General features: G+C 40.7%; 1 protein-coding gene across 1 annotated transcript in view; it reads right to left on the bottom strand.

Annotated features, from left to right (window-relative positions):
• The window catches only part of LOC147891110 (threonine--tRNA ligase, mitochondrial 1-like), a 53,375-nt gene extending 51,403 nt beyond the window's left edge, over positions 1 to 1,972 (bottom strand). Inside the window, exons 1-2 of the mRNA XM_087389385.1 lie at positions 1,641 to 1,972; positions 1,370 to 1,481 (exon numbers count right to left, since the gene is read on the bottom strand). Coding sequence (XP_087245511.1) covers positions 1,370 to 1,481; positions 1,641 to 1,918 — 390 coding nt within the window. The 5' untranslated portion in view covers positions 1,919 to 1,972. The remainder of the gene's footprint in view (positions 1 to 1,369; positions 1,482 to 1,640) is intronic.
• Positions 1,973 to 17,436: the final 15,464 nt, after the last annotated feature.

The following is a 17,436-nucleotide window of genomic DNA, read 5'->3' as shown; positions in this document are numbered from 1 at the left end:
CACCCTTGTGCGTCTCCCCCCCCTCCTCCACAAACTAGGCAAAGTCAGCAGGCCCGAGTTCAAGGCCCTCTCAGGCATGAGCAGCAGGAGTCCCAGACCCCATGGGTTACCCCCTCAAAAGGGAATTGGACACAGGTTAAAAAGAAAAAGAAACCAAGCAAGCAGGCGTACAAACGCCGCAAACAGAGAGCCAACCGCAAGGAGAGGGACAGGGTTGACCCAGTCGACCAAATTGGAGTCTCATTCCTTCATCACATAAAAGTCCTCCTCCTTCGATTGCCAAAGTAGATCCTTCCAACCCCTAATACTATGAATAATGAAGGCTTGCTTGATTAGACAAACCCCCGCAACCGAGATTCCTAGATATCACCTAACGCTCGAAATGGCGCATAGGCATGTGCACACACAAGTGATAAAGACACGTGTAGGTTCTAAAAGTACACAGTCAAGTAGACAAAAAAAGAGTCATATATATATCTCCAATTGTGGACAGGTCAAAGTACAAAGCACACACCTACAACTTACGATGATATAGATCATGTACAAGTCAGACCAAGATGTTGCTCCTCCTATACTCCACTTGCCATGCCCCCTGATTGTACAGTTTTCAGTGGTTGTAGGAAGGAGATCCAATGACACAACAAATATGGCCCTTATAGAGAGGAAGAGGTTCATTGGCAGCTCCCCCGCGCCCACTAATAGGCCAACCAAGCTCGCTATAGGCCAACTGAGTCTGTAGGAGGGCCGATCTGGATGGATAACTCCTTAAAAATGAGGGAGCTAGGCCTTGACAACCCCGATTCTTAGCCGACCTACCCAATCGAGCCCTTGCCCCTAGACAACATGTGTAGCCCCTAGTCAAGTCTATTGCCAGCCCATCCAGGCCCTATAACCCTTGCCGTTCCATGTGTTGAGCTAGATCCTCATCAAATGTGCTGTCCACATGCAGCCCATAGATGTTGCTATTCATGCAACGTGCCATGCTGCCCACGTGGCAGCCCATTACTTGGCAGTTCACTCCCTGCCCATATGGCAGCCTTCTCAAATCCTTGATCTTGCAAGTGCCCATTTGGAGGGCTCAAAAGTGGGGCAAGAACCTTTTATCCCAACACCACTTTCGTCGAGCTACAAGAAATGGCTTCTTTCATAGACCCGGAGATATGTAGATCCACATGCAGGCCCTGTGAAAAAAAGTATACACCAAATACCTCACTAGGCGGAAGGGCATCTCTACTGACGATAATTCTCGGCAGCCATTGTTCTTGTAACTGCGCTTTGTACTTTCCAAAATTTCCATGCAGACGTTGGTGATATCAAACAAAAGTAAAGACAATCCTCCTAAATATCTTTATTCAAAATGCACACGTACTAGAGCGATAAGAGCGCTTGAGGCCAAGCCCGAGGAGATTTCCTTCGCAATATCCATAGGAGTTGTAATCCATTTTTTCCCCTCCTTCAAGTTACCATCGGGAAGTGTGATCCTGTTTACCAAAACCCATGATGAGGCAGATATCATTTTCAGATTTGCTACCTCTAGAAGGAAAAATAATTGCATGTCAAGACTGGAAAGCCCCAAAATTCCGCAGCTCGCTAAAAGAGACAGGGTATAGTTGTGGACAAAATTTACGATCATCACGTACTGCAAAGGGTCTCCTCCGATTTCCTGATAGCGCTGTGCCTGCTGCTGCTGGATCTGAGTGAAGAGGGTGATGCGTTTCTGCAAGACGCTATCGAGGTAGGCCTTATCCTTGAGAGCATCACCATTTTGGGCACCAAGGGAAGGTGCCATTGCAGAGAGAAAGGCTTGAGGAGAGGAGGAGAGGGGAGAAAGGTTTTTGGGTTTAAAAGAGGCTAAGCGTAAAACCCTAGTCTTGGATGCCCAAAGGTCAGTCCCAAGCAGTAGCCAGCCACAGTGCATCGATTTTCAACTGGTGTGCTGTCTCGTTAATACCCCATCTATAGTGAAAGAATGTGATGATATCTTTTTGCCGTGGTGCTCACGAAAATTTTCCCAAACACCTTTAGAGTTCCTATCCTCTTGTGGTATATTGTACTTTTCTTGTCAAACACTTGCCCACCGTACTTACTCCAACAAACCAGGTTTCAAATCTTACCATTTCCTTCTTTTGTACCTATGTATTCACCTTTCTTTATTTATTTTTTGCATCATCTAGAGTGATAGGAGAAAATGCAAAAAAACTCATTTCCCGCCATCGAAACACTCTACATCGCTCGATTTTCTTTGTTTTGCTTTGCTGCATTTATTGTGGCTATGATCACCTTCGGATAGGCAGTGTGTTTGTAAGGGCTCTGCCCATAAAACCAACGTGTCCCGTTTCTCTTAAGTGCCCCCAACAATGGGCACTCGTTGGGCACCTTCTGGACCCTAGGATGGCACAAACCTAGCAGCTCTTATTACCTCTAAGGTTTGCAATTAAGTCCCCTTCTATTTATAAATGGCATGTAAGTCCCCCAAATTAGAAAATACCCTTTCATTAATGAACCTACTATGTTATATGTTGTACAAAGTGACCATGGGAGTGCATTGTGGCATAAGCTAGCATAAGACCCATAAAGACTCAACTCATTAGACCTTGGACTAGGCTAACAGCTTTGGGCACCATTATTAAGGACTTCCTAATCCTTGAACAAATTATTAGGCTAGAAAAGGACTCTTAGATTGAAATTATGAGAAGTAGTCCTCCTAGGACATGTTCATTTTTTGTGCTTATCCTGCAAGGATGTGTGATTAAAAGCTTAGAGAGTCCTTCTTTGCATGCTTAGCAAACGTGGAAGAGTAGCTATTCTCTCATTGAAAAATCAAACCCTGGGCTATGTTTTAGTCCTATTGATCTTCCACAAGTTTCCCCATATTATACTCATTGGATCTTACCATTTCCTTCTTTTGTACCTATGTATTCACCTTTCTTTATTTATTTTTTGCATCATCTAGAGTGATGGAGTAGGAAAAGGTGTCCATGCTATCTTAGGGATGTGTGCTACACATTTCTAAGTCTTGAGAGTTTTCTAAAACTTGTATAGATGGAAACTTGATTACAAACCCTCCCCTCGTGTACGACATTATCTTTTGTTTTTTCTTCTTTGTCTCGATCATGGTTAGAAACATTAAGGGATCCTTGCCAAGAATTCCCAAGACATGGAGACATACCTAGGAGAGGTGTTAAGTGTGACCTCGTTGCTTGGTTAAGATACTAAAGTCACAATGGGACCACCACATAGAAGAAGGGGCAATTACTTGGATTCTAGAATAACTCAAGAAGTCCTTGCAGCCAGGTGTGCAAGTTCTCTTGCAAGTTCACATGACAATTTTTTAGACATTCACATGAAGTGTGAATAGAAAGAGAAATTAGAGATTGCTTGCACTAACCTCTCTCTTATTTTTATCCCCGTCCAAAGTTTAAAAGGAGATTGCATTTGGAGATCAAACCAAATTGAGGTTAAGAATAATTTTGGCCAACATTGCTCTCTTGAGAGAACACAACCTTAGCACAAGCACTTTCCAATACAATAGTTACCTTTGAGGTTACACCAACTCATATAGCCTAAGGATCATGAGAATCCTACCTCTCCATAAGAATACCAAATGGTTAAAGAGGAATCTATCCAAGCATAAATGCAAGCTACGTGCACCTTTGTCACAACAACAACACAAATGATTTCAGCCGACCGACACGATCAATGTAGAAAGCACACAACGAACACCTTGCCTGTTACATAAATTATATTTCTGATATATCTTGCTTTGGACATTATTAATTTAGTGAAGTGTGACTATGGCAAAGTATTCCATAGGAGCGGATGCGGCGGGTATCCTAGAGGATACTTTGTGTGGTTAGTTGGAGACGCCTGACTAGCTTGTGTTTTGCCATGCTAGATGGTCGGTATTCTGGGTGATTCCATGTTAATATTGATGTCGCTAGTGTTATTGGTGTTGTGCTTGATTATTGTGCTTTGAGCGTGGTTATATTGGGATCGGTTGATTCGGTGATTCGTTCAATCGATTGTTAATAACTAATGTAATTGGCAGCTTGAGTACAAGTGATGGAACTCATAGTGAGGATTGGAGTTAGTGCGAGGGTATAGATTGAGGCGTTGCACAGCGCATTATATATGGCCATGGGCTAATTTTGTTATTATTGCAAGTTTGAGCAATATATCATAATTCATTTTTGGGCCCTAAGATGGCTATGTAAAGCAAATCCCTCATTTTGGAAGAGAGGGATAATTTTGGCTCCTTGGTGCTTTTATGAAATATCATAAATACTCTAGATGAGGAAGCGTAAGCCACTCATCTAGGGGGGGGAGATTGTACCTAGTCTATTGTTGCTTTCATGGTCTGACTGGGTTCTTCTTCTCCAATTGATTAAGTGGTGAATTTGTGTGAAAAGAATTACCTTTTGGCTCCTTGGTGCTTTTATGAAATATCATAAATACTCTAGATGAGGAAGCGTAAGCCACTCATCTAGGGGGGGGAGATTGTACCTAGTCTATTGTTGCTTTCATGGTCTGACTGGGTTCTTCTTCTCCAATTGATTAAGTGGTGAATTTGTGTGAAAAGAATTACCTTTTGGTGGTGTGATTGTGTTCTTCTTCTCCAATTGATTAAGTGGTAAATTTGTGTGAAAAGAATTACCTTTTGGTTTCAGTGCAAAAGCGACAGCAGATTGGGTACAATCTCCCCCCCCTAGATGAGTGGCTCACGCTTTCTCATCTAGAGTATCTATGATATTTCATAAAAGCACCAAGGAGCCAAAATTATCCCTCTCTTCCAAAATGAGGGATTTGCTTTACATAGCCATCTCAGGGCCCAAAAATGAATTATGATATATTGCTCAAACTTGCAATAATAAAGCAAATACAAAATTGGCCCATGGCCATATATAATGCGCTGTGCGACACCTCGATCGGTACCCTCGCACTAACTCCAATCCTCGCTATGAGTTCCATCACCTGTACTTAAGCTGCCAATTACATTAGTTATTAACAATCGATTGAACGAATCATCGAATCAACCAATCCCAACATAACCGCGCTCAAAGCATAATAATCAAGCACAACACCAATAACACTAGCGACATCAGTTTTAACATGGAATCACTCATAATACCGACCATCTAGCATGGCAAAACACAAGCTAGTCAGGCGTCCCCAACTAACCACACAAAGTATCCACTAGGACCCTCGTCACATCTAGTGCGCTCCATAGGAGTACTTTGCCATAGTCACACTTGACTAAATTAATAATGTCCAAAGCAAGGTATATCAGAAATATAATTTCTGTAACATCGCCCCATTAACTGTCATCGCGATAGCACTCCGCACTCCGTCGCTATCATCTTTCCTTCACCAAGGTTCTCATACCTTAGGAAAAAGCCACGTGGTAGGTAAGGTTTCACCTTGGCTAAGTTAAGATAACCTTGGTTAGTGAAGGTGTGGTTAGTGGTCAACAATACACGTGGTAGATAGGGCTGGTTGAGCTAACCCTAGTCAAGTTAGTTTGATGACACATGGCAAATAGAATCTAGCCAAGGTTAGGTGGAGTTCAACCTTGGTTAAATTTGTGCCACTCTTATGCCATGTGGCAGTCTCATCCACAACTACCACATCATGCCTGACTACCGAGTCATCGTGACATGTGGCAATGCCATGTCAGTAGCACAGTCAGCATTCCACCTCAGCTGCCCTGTCAGCATGCCATGTCAGATGCACAATCATAAGTGCTAGCTAGGCACCCTTGCCACTCTGCAAGCACAGTTTTTCCACTCTTCGTGTGACACATAGTGTCACATCATCCTTGGACACCTCATCATTTTGACCACTCCCCTTGATCAAAGTTTGGCCCATCCTGCCAAGAGCCATAACTTTGATCCATGTGGAATTTGGAGGTGATCTAAAAAGCAAAAATGATTGCCATATCATGCTCTATGCAATGAGTAGCATCATTAAATCCTCTTCATTGAAACCACCTCTTGTTCCAATGTAGCATGCCCTGCACATAAAAATTAACGAGATAAAATTCTTTTGCTGCATTTTGCACTTCAGCGTGTAGTCTAGCTATAGATTAGCACCGCCATAGAGGAGATCCAACTCCACCAAGCCAAGTCAGCCATTACCACATTACCCGATTAGTTCCCACCGACATCAATCCCTCGGTTCGATCATTGGTGTACACACTCACACATCTGACATTAGTTTAATTATATTGGCATTTGGCAGTTCATCATGCAAATATGACAATTGGTAGAGTTCTCCTTCTCGAATTCAAGATTGTCGCACATTTGCATGCACACATGCCACCCATGTACAGTCACGTTTGTTGACTATTTTTGGCATTGGTTCCTTCACACATACATCAGCCTTGTATAGCCTCTTGGCTATTTCCAACACCCAGTTGTCATCATTTCACATCAGGCTTGATCTTTTGCATACACACAGTGACTTGGTTTTGACCATTTAGTGGCTTAAGCCCCCTAGTGGCAGCTCTCATACAATGTTCTCATGGGTAGACACTCTTGCTAGTACATAGGTAAGCCTCTTGCACAGAGCACCAAACTACCTTCAACATGGAGTTATCCATATCACATAGTTGATGATACACCGATGAGATCCGTGAATGGAAAGAGAACCTACTTCAACCATTCATTGCCACAGGGTATTGTTCCGATTTATGATAGCCTCATTGGTCTTGAGCGACTGGACGTAGATGTTCCACATGTTAGCATGGATCAGTCCACGATTTTTGATCATGCACATTTCTCAACAAGCCCTCAGCATGAGGCACATTTGACGATAAGCCCTCAGCACGAGGCCAGTCCCTTCTACATCAGCACAACTTGATTCCAGTGATGTACAACCCTCACATTCATGCATGGATCTGCCTCCATCTACTATCACATCAGATTCAAATAGTCAGCAGGAGTTCAGTTATGATCATGCAGTTCTTCAGTAGGTAAATCCTTAGTACGAGGCACTCACATCACGTGGAGATACACGACACAGTGCATTTAGCTCCTCAGGTGATACCATTTCAGCATCCATCACTAATGCTTGCATCTCTGACATGGAGCATACTTTGCACACAGTTTCGTTTAGCAGTACAGATCAGCACATCAGTCTTCAAGACATTCGAGCATCAACTCAATCATGCCACATTGCACCCTCTTTGAATCTAGTTATCACCACCTTTGATCAGCAAATCATTCCTCAGCACAACGATACCTATGCATTAGTGCGGTCCTATCCTAGTGCAGTGGAGATCATCAAGTTCAGCCATAGCGCAACTTGGGGAGACTCAATGTTTCAACATGTACTTATGGATGTAGTATACAGTCCTTACTTGATGTAGATCAGTGGTTGGATCCACGATTTCAGATCGGTCCCTTCATCAGCATTCGGCACCACATATGCCTCAGGGACATCTTATGTTTTCTCAATTCTATTTCAAGCTTCTATGCCTTTACACTATCAGCTCTACCTTGAGTCTTTGACAAATGCTGCATTCCATGCCGATGGATGTCTAGCCATGCACACATCTGATGACCTTCAGCTCATGACAATTGAGCATACAAGTTTGACAGGTTGCCATACCTTGTCAGTTTTACGGGCCTCTTCATCAGGAGAGAAGCATATGATACCTACATCTTTGGCCCCAGATTTCCAGCCCCTGGATCACTTGGTCCACATTGACAATGCGGTTTACTATGACCCCGCATCATTTGATAGAGGTTATAGTTCTATTGCAGCAAACCCCACACATTGCTTTCAGCCCTTTTGGGTTGGTGACACCCTCATATGTCACAACCTATTGGATTCCTTCATAGCTACACCGACTAGCTTCACAACCAGATGCCTCTTCTTTAGAGCAGCTACATGGTCCATGGTGACTTGTGACATGTTCAGCACGTAACCATACATGTAGTCATTCATGCAATCATCTTTTGATTGGCCAATCTTTGATCCAGGTGGACTTTACTTTCAACATATTTCCTTCCTCTCCCTTTCGGCCTATCTTCTAGGTTTTATTCCCAAAGGTGAAGGATGATCCACAACTTAAGAGGGGGAAATGCACGATATGTATGGGATCATAAGTTGTACTCATTGTACATGCTTTTGCTATGTAGTCACTGTGCTCACGTATGCATGCCTACTATGATTCTTTCAGTTTTCTTTTCAGTTTTGGATGCTAGCATATGCACCAAACGAAATCCACAAAAAGGTCTTGTACATGCATCCTCTATTTACCGAGTGCAATTTAAGAGGGGGTGTTGAGGATGGTGTAAATTGCACCATACCTCTAGGGAAATAGGGGCAAACCCTAAGCCTAAGGGGTTCACATGTATATCTTCACGTTCATGTTCAATACAACTTAGTGTACAGGTAGCTATATCGTGTGCACTCCTCTCTCTCTCTCCCCCTCTCTCACTTTCGCTATCATTGTCTCCTACTCCCCCCTTCTCTACCTTGCAACTCCTCTCTCTCCTCCTCTCTCCTCCTTCTTTCTCTCCCCTAACCCCTTTGCTCTTATACATTCCTAGTCTCCCACTCCTATGTTTCCTGTAAACCCTTATGCTCCTAGATTAATTTCTCAACCCTTATCCTCCAAGGTCTATGAGGGAGATGAGATTTTCACTGAGTATTCTATTCTATAACCTGGAACCTCTTCCTAACCCTGGAACTTCCTTTTGAACCCTGGAACCTCCTTCTAAACTTTGAACTCCCAATGCAAGTGAAAGCCATCACTATCCCATCATATTGATGAGTGAATTTATCGTGCAAGCATGCACAGCATTTACTTTACACACTTGAGCCTGTGTATCTTACCCGCATATGACTTGAGGTCCTAAGATACACATATCCTACAATGAGGATGACACCTATATATCTATATGTGACAAAATGCCTCAGCACCTTACACACCCTACACATGATGTACACAGAGAAGTGGCAACGATTAATTTCAAACATCTTGTCTCATTTACTTAAAAGAAGGTCTTATAAGTTTATAAAAGAATAGTGTCACAAATGGTTGTAGTGGTCCTGACCAATAGAGGGGTTGTTGGTATAAATTAAATATTTCCATTCTCTTATAGTACACCATTTAGTCCATATTACAGTATACATAATTAATCTTACAACAATATTATCTTTTTCCAATTGGTTGCATTCTTGGATGTGCACCTTCAAATATGTAAGGATACAATGTGTATTCAAATGGAGGGGTTTCTATTCAAAAGTTTAAAACAAATGTACAAAGATGTATTTACATATGAGTTTTTTAAACTCAAATTTGAAAAAAAGCATGTACGTTGTACAAAAAAAAGGGTTTGTTTACCCATGCAAGATTTACATATAAGGGGATTTTTAGATACCTCTCTCTCTCTCTCTCTCTCTCTCTCTCTCTCATGTTTATATTGGTACACAAGCCCAATTAACTATTATCCCAAACTTTGGTGCATAAGAACTAAGTCATACAGTGCCAAAAGTAAAAATAGATTGAAGAGAAGCTGGGCTCCTAGGGTATAAGATGTGCAATGATATTTGTATTGGTTTGGTCCTTGTAGTGGAACATTGGCCATACCAATATGGATGTCTGTAATATTGGGTATTTAAAAAACTCGTTATCACTAAATTTGCATAGATTACAAGACCCCTTTTCCATACAAAATTACGGGTTTTCCAAAAGAAAGGAACCTAATGTGTATATACAATTTTGTAACTTGACCTTAACTCCACTTGGACCCACGTCCTATATTTACATGTTATTGGGTGAACCCCCTTGTAGAAAAGCATTGGTTTTGGGACATTTCATGGTGGTACCTTAACTCCACTTGAACCCACATCCTATATTTACATTATTGGGTGAACCCCCCTTGTGGAAAAGCATTGGTTTTCGGACATCTCATGGTGGTACCCTAAGAACAAAAAATAGAAACAATGGCACTACCTTTACCAATGGAACCCATTACCACTCCCAAGGTACCCCTAGATAAAGTAGGTATGACCAAAGTCCTTACCACTACAAATCATGTACTTGGTAATGTCATGGAACAAAGGTAGGACTCCCACCTTGCCCCCTACATACCCTAGATCTTCCACTATTCCAAAGACCCACGATATGAATAAAATAACAACCTAAGTAGCTCATACATACAACCACAAAAAACACAAGTAGCCTCAATGCACATAAACATGTAGCACAGATACCAAGTCTCACTACAACAAAGCACAAGGCCAACTACAACACCCAAGTGACACAAACACAAAATGTTTATAATGCGAGTGCGCTCATGCACACACACATGCATGCACACACACACATGCATGCATGCACACACGCACACACACAAACACATGCACACACACACACACACACACAGAGAGTAAAACTAAGTTACCTCATATTTTCTAGACCAAGGCTCATAGTAGCTAAGTTACCTCATACTTTCTAGACCAAGGTGGTCATTACCACCACCTATTTGTAGAACCCCACCATGCTCTGAAGCTCTCTCAAAGTCATGCTCCATGAAGCTTGGAGCACATAGATTGAGCCATCTTCAATTTTTTGGGTTGAAGTCACAGGCTCATACCTCCAACAAGCATTATAAAAAACTAGAGCACAAAGCTCAAGTGAGCATCTTGATTATATATGGACACCCTTTTGGTGTTAAGGCCTATCAATCATTCAACTAGCAATGGCATGATGTCTATTACTCACAAAATGTTGTCTTCCATGAACACCACTGGTTGATCTAGCTAACAAGAACATGACCCCGATGGATGACAACTACATCCATATAATTGGAAGAGGCAGTACAAATCCTCCATCGGGAATTGTCCTCCAATTCCTCCGATCAATACGCACCAAGCTAGATGGCTACTATTGGATTGCACTTTCCCAATAATCCTCACAGATGTCTTACCTTTGTCATAGCTCCCGAATCAGTCAATGCCCCAAGTAATGACCCTAAGGATGATCCATTCTCTCCAAAATGTGTTGTTGCTTTGCTCGGCCCCCTTCCAAAGCTACTTGATACAAATCCTTTTGCTGATTCTCAGCTCCAAGGACAACCCCAATCATCCCATACAACTTGGGGTACTGGTGCAAAACACTTTCACAACTTAGTATATTCTCTTTTTTATGAGGTCTGCCCACCAATGCTACAAGCATTTTAGGTAGACAATCACACATGGTGACCCCTTGACATTCCATTGATTTCGATGCACCGCATTGGCAAAACACGATAGATGGTGAATTCTAGTCTTTCACAAAACAAGCATGGGTCCTTATTGACCCTCCTATGATTCAAAAGAACATTGGTTTAAATGGCTATTGAAGAAGGTCAACTTTGATGGTGCAATTTCTCACTACAAGGCTTGCATGGTCACGAAAGGTTCCATACAAATCCAAGGGGTGGACTTTATCAAAATGTATGCACCCATGGAGAAAGTGTAATCTTTGAGCTTGATCATGTCCTTTAGTGCTTCTAAAAGTATACATCTCCATTATATGGCCATAAAAGTGACCTTCTTGAATGGATTCCTTACGAACTCAAAGAGATTTAATATGTAGTAGCCTCTAGGATACAAAGAATAGGGGGATGAATACCACGTAAACTTGCTTCATAAGAGTCTCTATGGACTCAAGCAATAACCTCAAGTGTGGTACCAATGGCTCAATCAATTCCTCCTGAAAATGGGATTCAACCGAATCCTTTTGCATTCTTGGTTTGTATGTGAATTATTTGCTTGTTTCTATCAACAACCTTCATTTCTTAATCCAAACAAAGCTGCAATTGTTTTTGGAGTTTGCCATGACATGCAATTTCCCAGCACATTTTTATCTTGAAATTTAGATCGAATGTGATCCCTCCATAGGATCCATTACTCTCCTTCAAGAACGTTACATTCTTGATGTACTTTGTTGATTAAAAATGGATATGACCAAGCCTATACACACCAATTGATGTCAACCTGAAGCATGTCTTCCACTAATCGAGATGCACAATAGCAATGAAACTTATTCCATATCATCAAGTTGTAGCTGCAATCCATTATTTAGTAACTTGCATTTGAATAGATATAGTCTCTTCCACATTGCCGGTTTCCCAACACATGCAAAGCCCTAGCCTCTTGAATTGGCAAGCCATCAAGGTCCTATTTCAATACCTTCTCTTCACCCCATCACATACATCCTTTCTCCACTTGGTGCACTACTGATTGGGAGGGTGACCCAGACACCCACAAGTTGACATTACTATTAATTTATCACATGGTATAATAAGAAGCAGGCCCTCATTACAACCTTGATGTGGCTGAGGCAAAGTATATTGTAGTAGTAGTAATAGCTCTCTTCAAAACTACAATAGCTCTCTCCAACAGACTCTGGCAGAAAGGCTTTCTCAATGGACTCAGTTTCCTCTTGCTCGCCCCTTTCTCCTTTTCTTTGACAATTAATTGAGCATAGAGATTTCTCAAAATCTCTCTTGAAATGAATGAACTAAACATATCAACCCCAAGTTTGATTTTGTGAAGCATCATGTCAAACAAGGGGTTGTAGATCTGCAAATTGTTCCAATAGCATGCTAGCAAATGTCCTTACTAAAGATTTCCCTTGCCCTTTGCATTGGAAGTGTTGTGCGGTGACTGGAGTTCAAGCACAACATAGACGGCCCGAGTAACATGTTGTGGAGACATAGTGAGAATTTGATAATCTAAAAGACGGGAATAAGCTCTAAATTCTTTTAAGACTTTCAATTTCAATGCTGTATCTGTTCCTCATCTCAATGTAGAGACTTTGACGGGTGCTTGCTTTTTATTTCTAGCTATAAGAACCCTCTTTGGTAGGATGGGGGCTTTGATGGTCCAAAGAATGACCCATAACCATCATAAACTAAGGATCGCTTTGTATCTAGAGTGCCTCTAATTTTTCCCAGCAACTTCTCACGCTCTCTTCTTTGGTCGAGGTCTCGTCGAGGTACTGCTGACTCAAAGCATCTTCTTGTGTTTCTTGACCAAGACCAATGCTCTCTTCTTCGTGTTCTTCTACACGATTAACAAGATTTCGGAAGCCTACCATATGTGAAACTAGAATTGTCTTAGAACTGTTGTGTAGGTTGAGATGTAAGGCATATATAGTGAAAATGTACAAGATTTTTAAAAATAAAAAACCTGGGCACTTATACGAACAACAAAAAGCTTGAGAAGCATGGTGCATAAAATCCCAAAAGCATCAATTCTTTCCTTTTACATTCTTTAAACGGGGAAATTTAAGGGTGAATGCTCAAAGCCCTTTCTCAAGAATGTGTGGGAGCAATTCGTTCGTTTGGCAAGAGTCATCCCCACCGGGAGCACTCCAACCAAACATCTCCATAGAAAAACCCTTTGCTTCATGGGAAGTCCATTCCTCCATATGTTATGCGGGAATTTATTCCACCACATTAATCAAATTTATTCAACCTCCAGAGTTGGTTTGCATGATTTTGTATCCATGGAGAGGGGGGCAGTACACACACACACACACACACACACACACACACACACATGCACATGAACATGCACACGCACACGCACATGCACACACACATGCACACACACACACGGTGTGTGTGTGTAGCCAATAGTGGTATAAACACAATCTAATATTATCCAAATGTTCCTAATAAGTTTTTGTGATTTCTATGCACAGATATGGTACACATGCAATAATTATGTGACTCTAAGTGCTCCATATTTTTATCTAAAATGGCTACAAAGACGATGTAACTCTACCATGAAAGGAAATTGCTGTATTGACAACAAAGTTGATAACACAAGGTTTGTGCAAATTGCTTTAAGTGGATTGAATAGAGAATATGAACAATTTCTATGATTACTAGGCAGAATTTCTAAAATTTGAGATAATCACTGACATGCTTATGTAGGGAGTAGATACATAGAAGTGGATCTACTGGCAACAAATTTCATGAATAGGCATTTGTATGTGTATAGCATGAAAGGAATTTGAATGAGTATGGATTATCTTTACAGTGAAGTCCCATGAATGAGAATGGATTATGCGTATCAAAAATGGATTACATACAACTCATTCATACTTTGATTTTTATAACATCTTCCATCAAATGTATATGAACAAATCAAAATTGTATCAAGAATATTACAAACTACGTCACTTCTCAAATTCAAGATAAAGAATAGAAATAGTAAAGTTCAATAAAATAGGACCTTTGCATCTAATTCAAAATATTCAAAACTATGACTGGATGCACTTACTGTGCCATGTTCTATAAAATCCTTGTTGATATAAGCACATTCACATGTTCAAAAAGTTTAGGTTTATAATACAACAATCACATTGATGTGTTGAATAGCATGCAATAATATATCATGATCACCCTATGTGGCCAAGTATGTAAGTAATGAAGACTTATGAAAGAGATACCAAGGAAGCAGGGCAGTCAAAATGACATATGCAATTGTATGGGCATTTATTGAGGCATAATTAAAGTGACGTAGCACACAAAAAGTGCTCAAAACAAAAATTAGTGCAGTCAAGGAGACCAACAGACTGTAGTCAAATGTTCAAATGATGATACAAGTGTATATATATGAAGACGCATGCCTTTTCCCTCATCTCTTGCAGGGATACCAAATTCTCCAGGTTGATCTCAAAGCCTCGCAATTATTTGCATCTCATGTGAGTTCTTGGAAGAGTAGCACCACAAATATATGCAAGTCAATGAATCAATGCCATCATCTATATAAAACCGACTAAGTCACTTCATATTCCATCAAACAATTGATCATTCAGCTGACTAAGTCAGTCCATGGAGCTCGAAACTATATATATGAATGCTGCCTTCCCCAAAGACCATTGCAATCTATCTATGGGTGACATTTCTTCCTATGCAATCTCTTCACATGTTTGTTGGAAATGTCACACACAAATATTGAAGCAGCTCCATACATTCAATAGGGATCAATGCTATTCAATAGGCCAACATAACCTAAGGGCAGGAGACGGATTGAGGAACATAGCATGACTGACGTGTCAAGGAGGTAAAATCTCATTCTCACATCTCTACATGAGATGCACATTGACCATGATCCTTAGCTCCAACCCATGCTAATGCTATTGCTATTCAACTAAGTCCCATGCTGGCATTAGACTTACAAGACAACTAGCTATGGGTTGGCCACCATCTTGAAATTTTAGTGTATGATTGTGAGCTATGTTATACAGCTATGTTATAGTTACTTTGAGGTCTTGCGATTCACACACTAGACACAGACAAGACTAAGTACCGCTCAAAAATATATGTTTTACAAAACTAGGACTCAACAATAGCAACGGTAGTGACTTGCAACAATGAGCATATCTAGAACAAGACGGGGTTTCATAAGAATAGATGACGCCACTACTCTAGCTACATCTCTTTGAATCTACACAAGGATGACCATTGCTTTTTATAATTGTCTGGCATTTATCACGGCCAGATACTTAGCCTTGCCTACAGTTTGGCTTGGTGTGTGAGATATATCTAATGAACAGGTACCTACCTCTTTCAATACACTTGCAAGTCTATATTATAACTACAATTATAACTACAAGGCACTCCATAGAGGTGTTTTTTCTTTTGCTCCTTGACTTGAGCATTTGATTTTTGAGACCATAGACGTATTGCTATATGAGCATGATCGTTAACATAAACTAGCTACTCTTGTGCTTTTGACCTTTGGGTTTTTGCAAGCAAGTCAGCATTCCATGAAGGTGATTGGTATGGAGCTATTGAATCGTATAGATGAGCTACCTTTAGTCATTCTTGCAGATTCATGTAGTCCATTGTCCTCGACAAAGAGTCATTATAATAGAAGTGCACATGATTGACGACGAAGTAGCCAAGCAAGAGGGAGGTAAGTATAATTGTCATGCTCTTCTAAAGATGAAAGGTTTCATGAATGGCAAAGAGTTTGTTATTTTGCATGACGATGGTGGTACACATGATTTCATTTTGGAAAGAACCTTAGCAAAGCTAAACCTAGAGTCTTTCCCATCTAATTATAAGGTCAAAGTTGCTTTTACCAAAACAAAATACAATTGCACTAGAGAAGTCAAGAATCTTGAAATTTGAATCAAACCCTACAAGGATACACGAGACTTTCTAGTGGCACCCCTACAGGGAGTGGACATCATCTTAGGAATGCCATGGAGGCATCAATATAGTCCTAAGATAGATTACGATTCACATCAGATGTGGATTGAGGAGGACAGACAAGAAATATGTCTGAAAAGCTCAATGAAATCTGAGGTCAGACAACCACACACAAGCCAAAAGAGCAATTAGAAAACGTGAGAAGACATATCTTATTTTGGTGAATACGGTTACGGCTACTCAGCCAAACACTAAGCCTATGTACCAAAAATTTATTTCTCAATTTTTTGATTGTTTCTTAGAGGATTTACCGCCTGGACTACCATGTTCTCGACCTGAAGATCATAGGATAGAAATCTTACCGGGCAACACTCCACCTTGCAAAGCTCCTTATAGAGTCAACCAGCTAGAGCAAAAGGAAATACAAAAGCAAGTGGAGGAACTGATAGAGAGAGGATTGATAAGACCCAGCAGTTCTCCTTATGGAGCACCTATCTTATTAGTCAAAAAGAAAAATGGAACCTACCGAATGTGCATAGACTATCGTGCACTGAACAAAATCACAGTGAAGAACAGATATCCAATCCCTAGGATTGATGATCTTCTAGACAAATTGAAAGGGGCCAAGGTTTTCAGTAAGATAGATCTCAAATCCGGCTATCATCAAGTTCGCATGGTAGAAGAGGATATATACAAGACTACTTTTAGAACTCAAACGGGACATTATGGGTTCTTAGTTATGCCTTTTGGGCTAACTAATGCTCCAGCTACTTTTAGTAGAATGATGAACTGAATCTTTCTTAAACACCAAGATTGTGTGGTAGTATTTTTCGATGATATTTTGGTGTTTAGCAAAGATGTTGAGGAGCATAAAGAACATCTGAAGCTAGTCTTTTCACTCTTGAAAGAAAATCAATTGTAAATAAATCCTGAAAAGAGCAGTTTCTTTCAAGATCAGATAGAGTATTTGGGTCACATTGTATCCGTCGATGGGACTCAAGTAGATCCAAAGAAGATTGAGTGCATAGTCACATGGCCTAAACCTCGAGATATACATGAATTGAGATCATTCTTGGGATTGTGTAGCTTTTATAGAAAGTTTGTCAAGAATTTCGCATACATTGCACATCCATTGACAGACCTTCTTAGAAAAGCTAAGCATTTCTTATGGACTGAGCGTCAAGATAAATCTTTTATAGCTTTGAAAGAAGCTGTCACTCAAGCTCCTGTATTGCAATTACTCGATTTCTCTAGACCATTCTTTATA

Source organism: Dipteris shenzhenensis, chromosome 18 (genome assembly GCF_047967505.1).
Source record: "Dipteris shenzhenensis isolate YYH24624 ecotype China chromosome 18, Dip_SZ_1.0, whole genome shotgun sequence".
In the NCBI taxonomy this organism is placed as follows: domain Eukaryota; kingdom Viridiplantae; phylum Streptophyta; class Polypodiopsida; order Gleicheniales; family Dipteridaceae; genus Dipteris; species Dipteris shenzhenensis.
The sequence above is the reverse complement of the archived record's forward strand: the minus strand, read 5'-3'. Positions and strand labels throughout refer to the sequence as shown.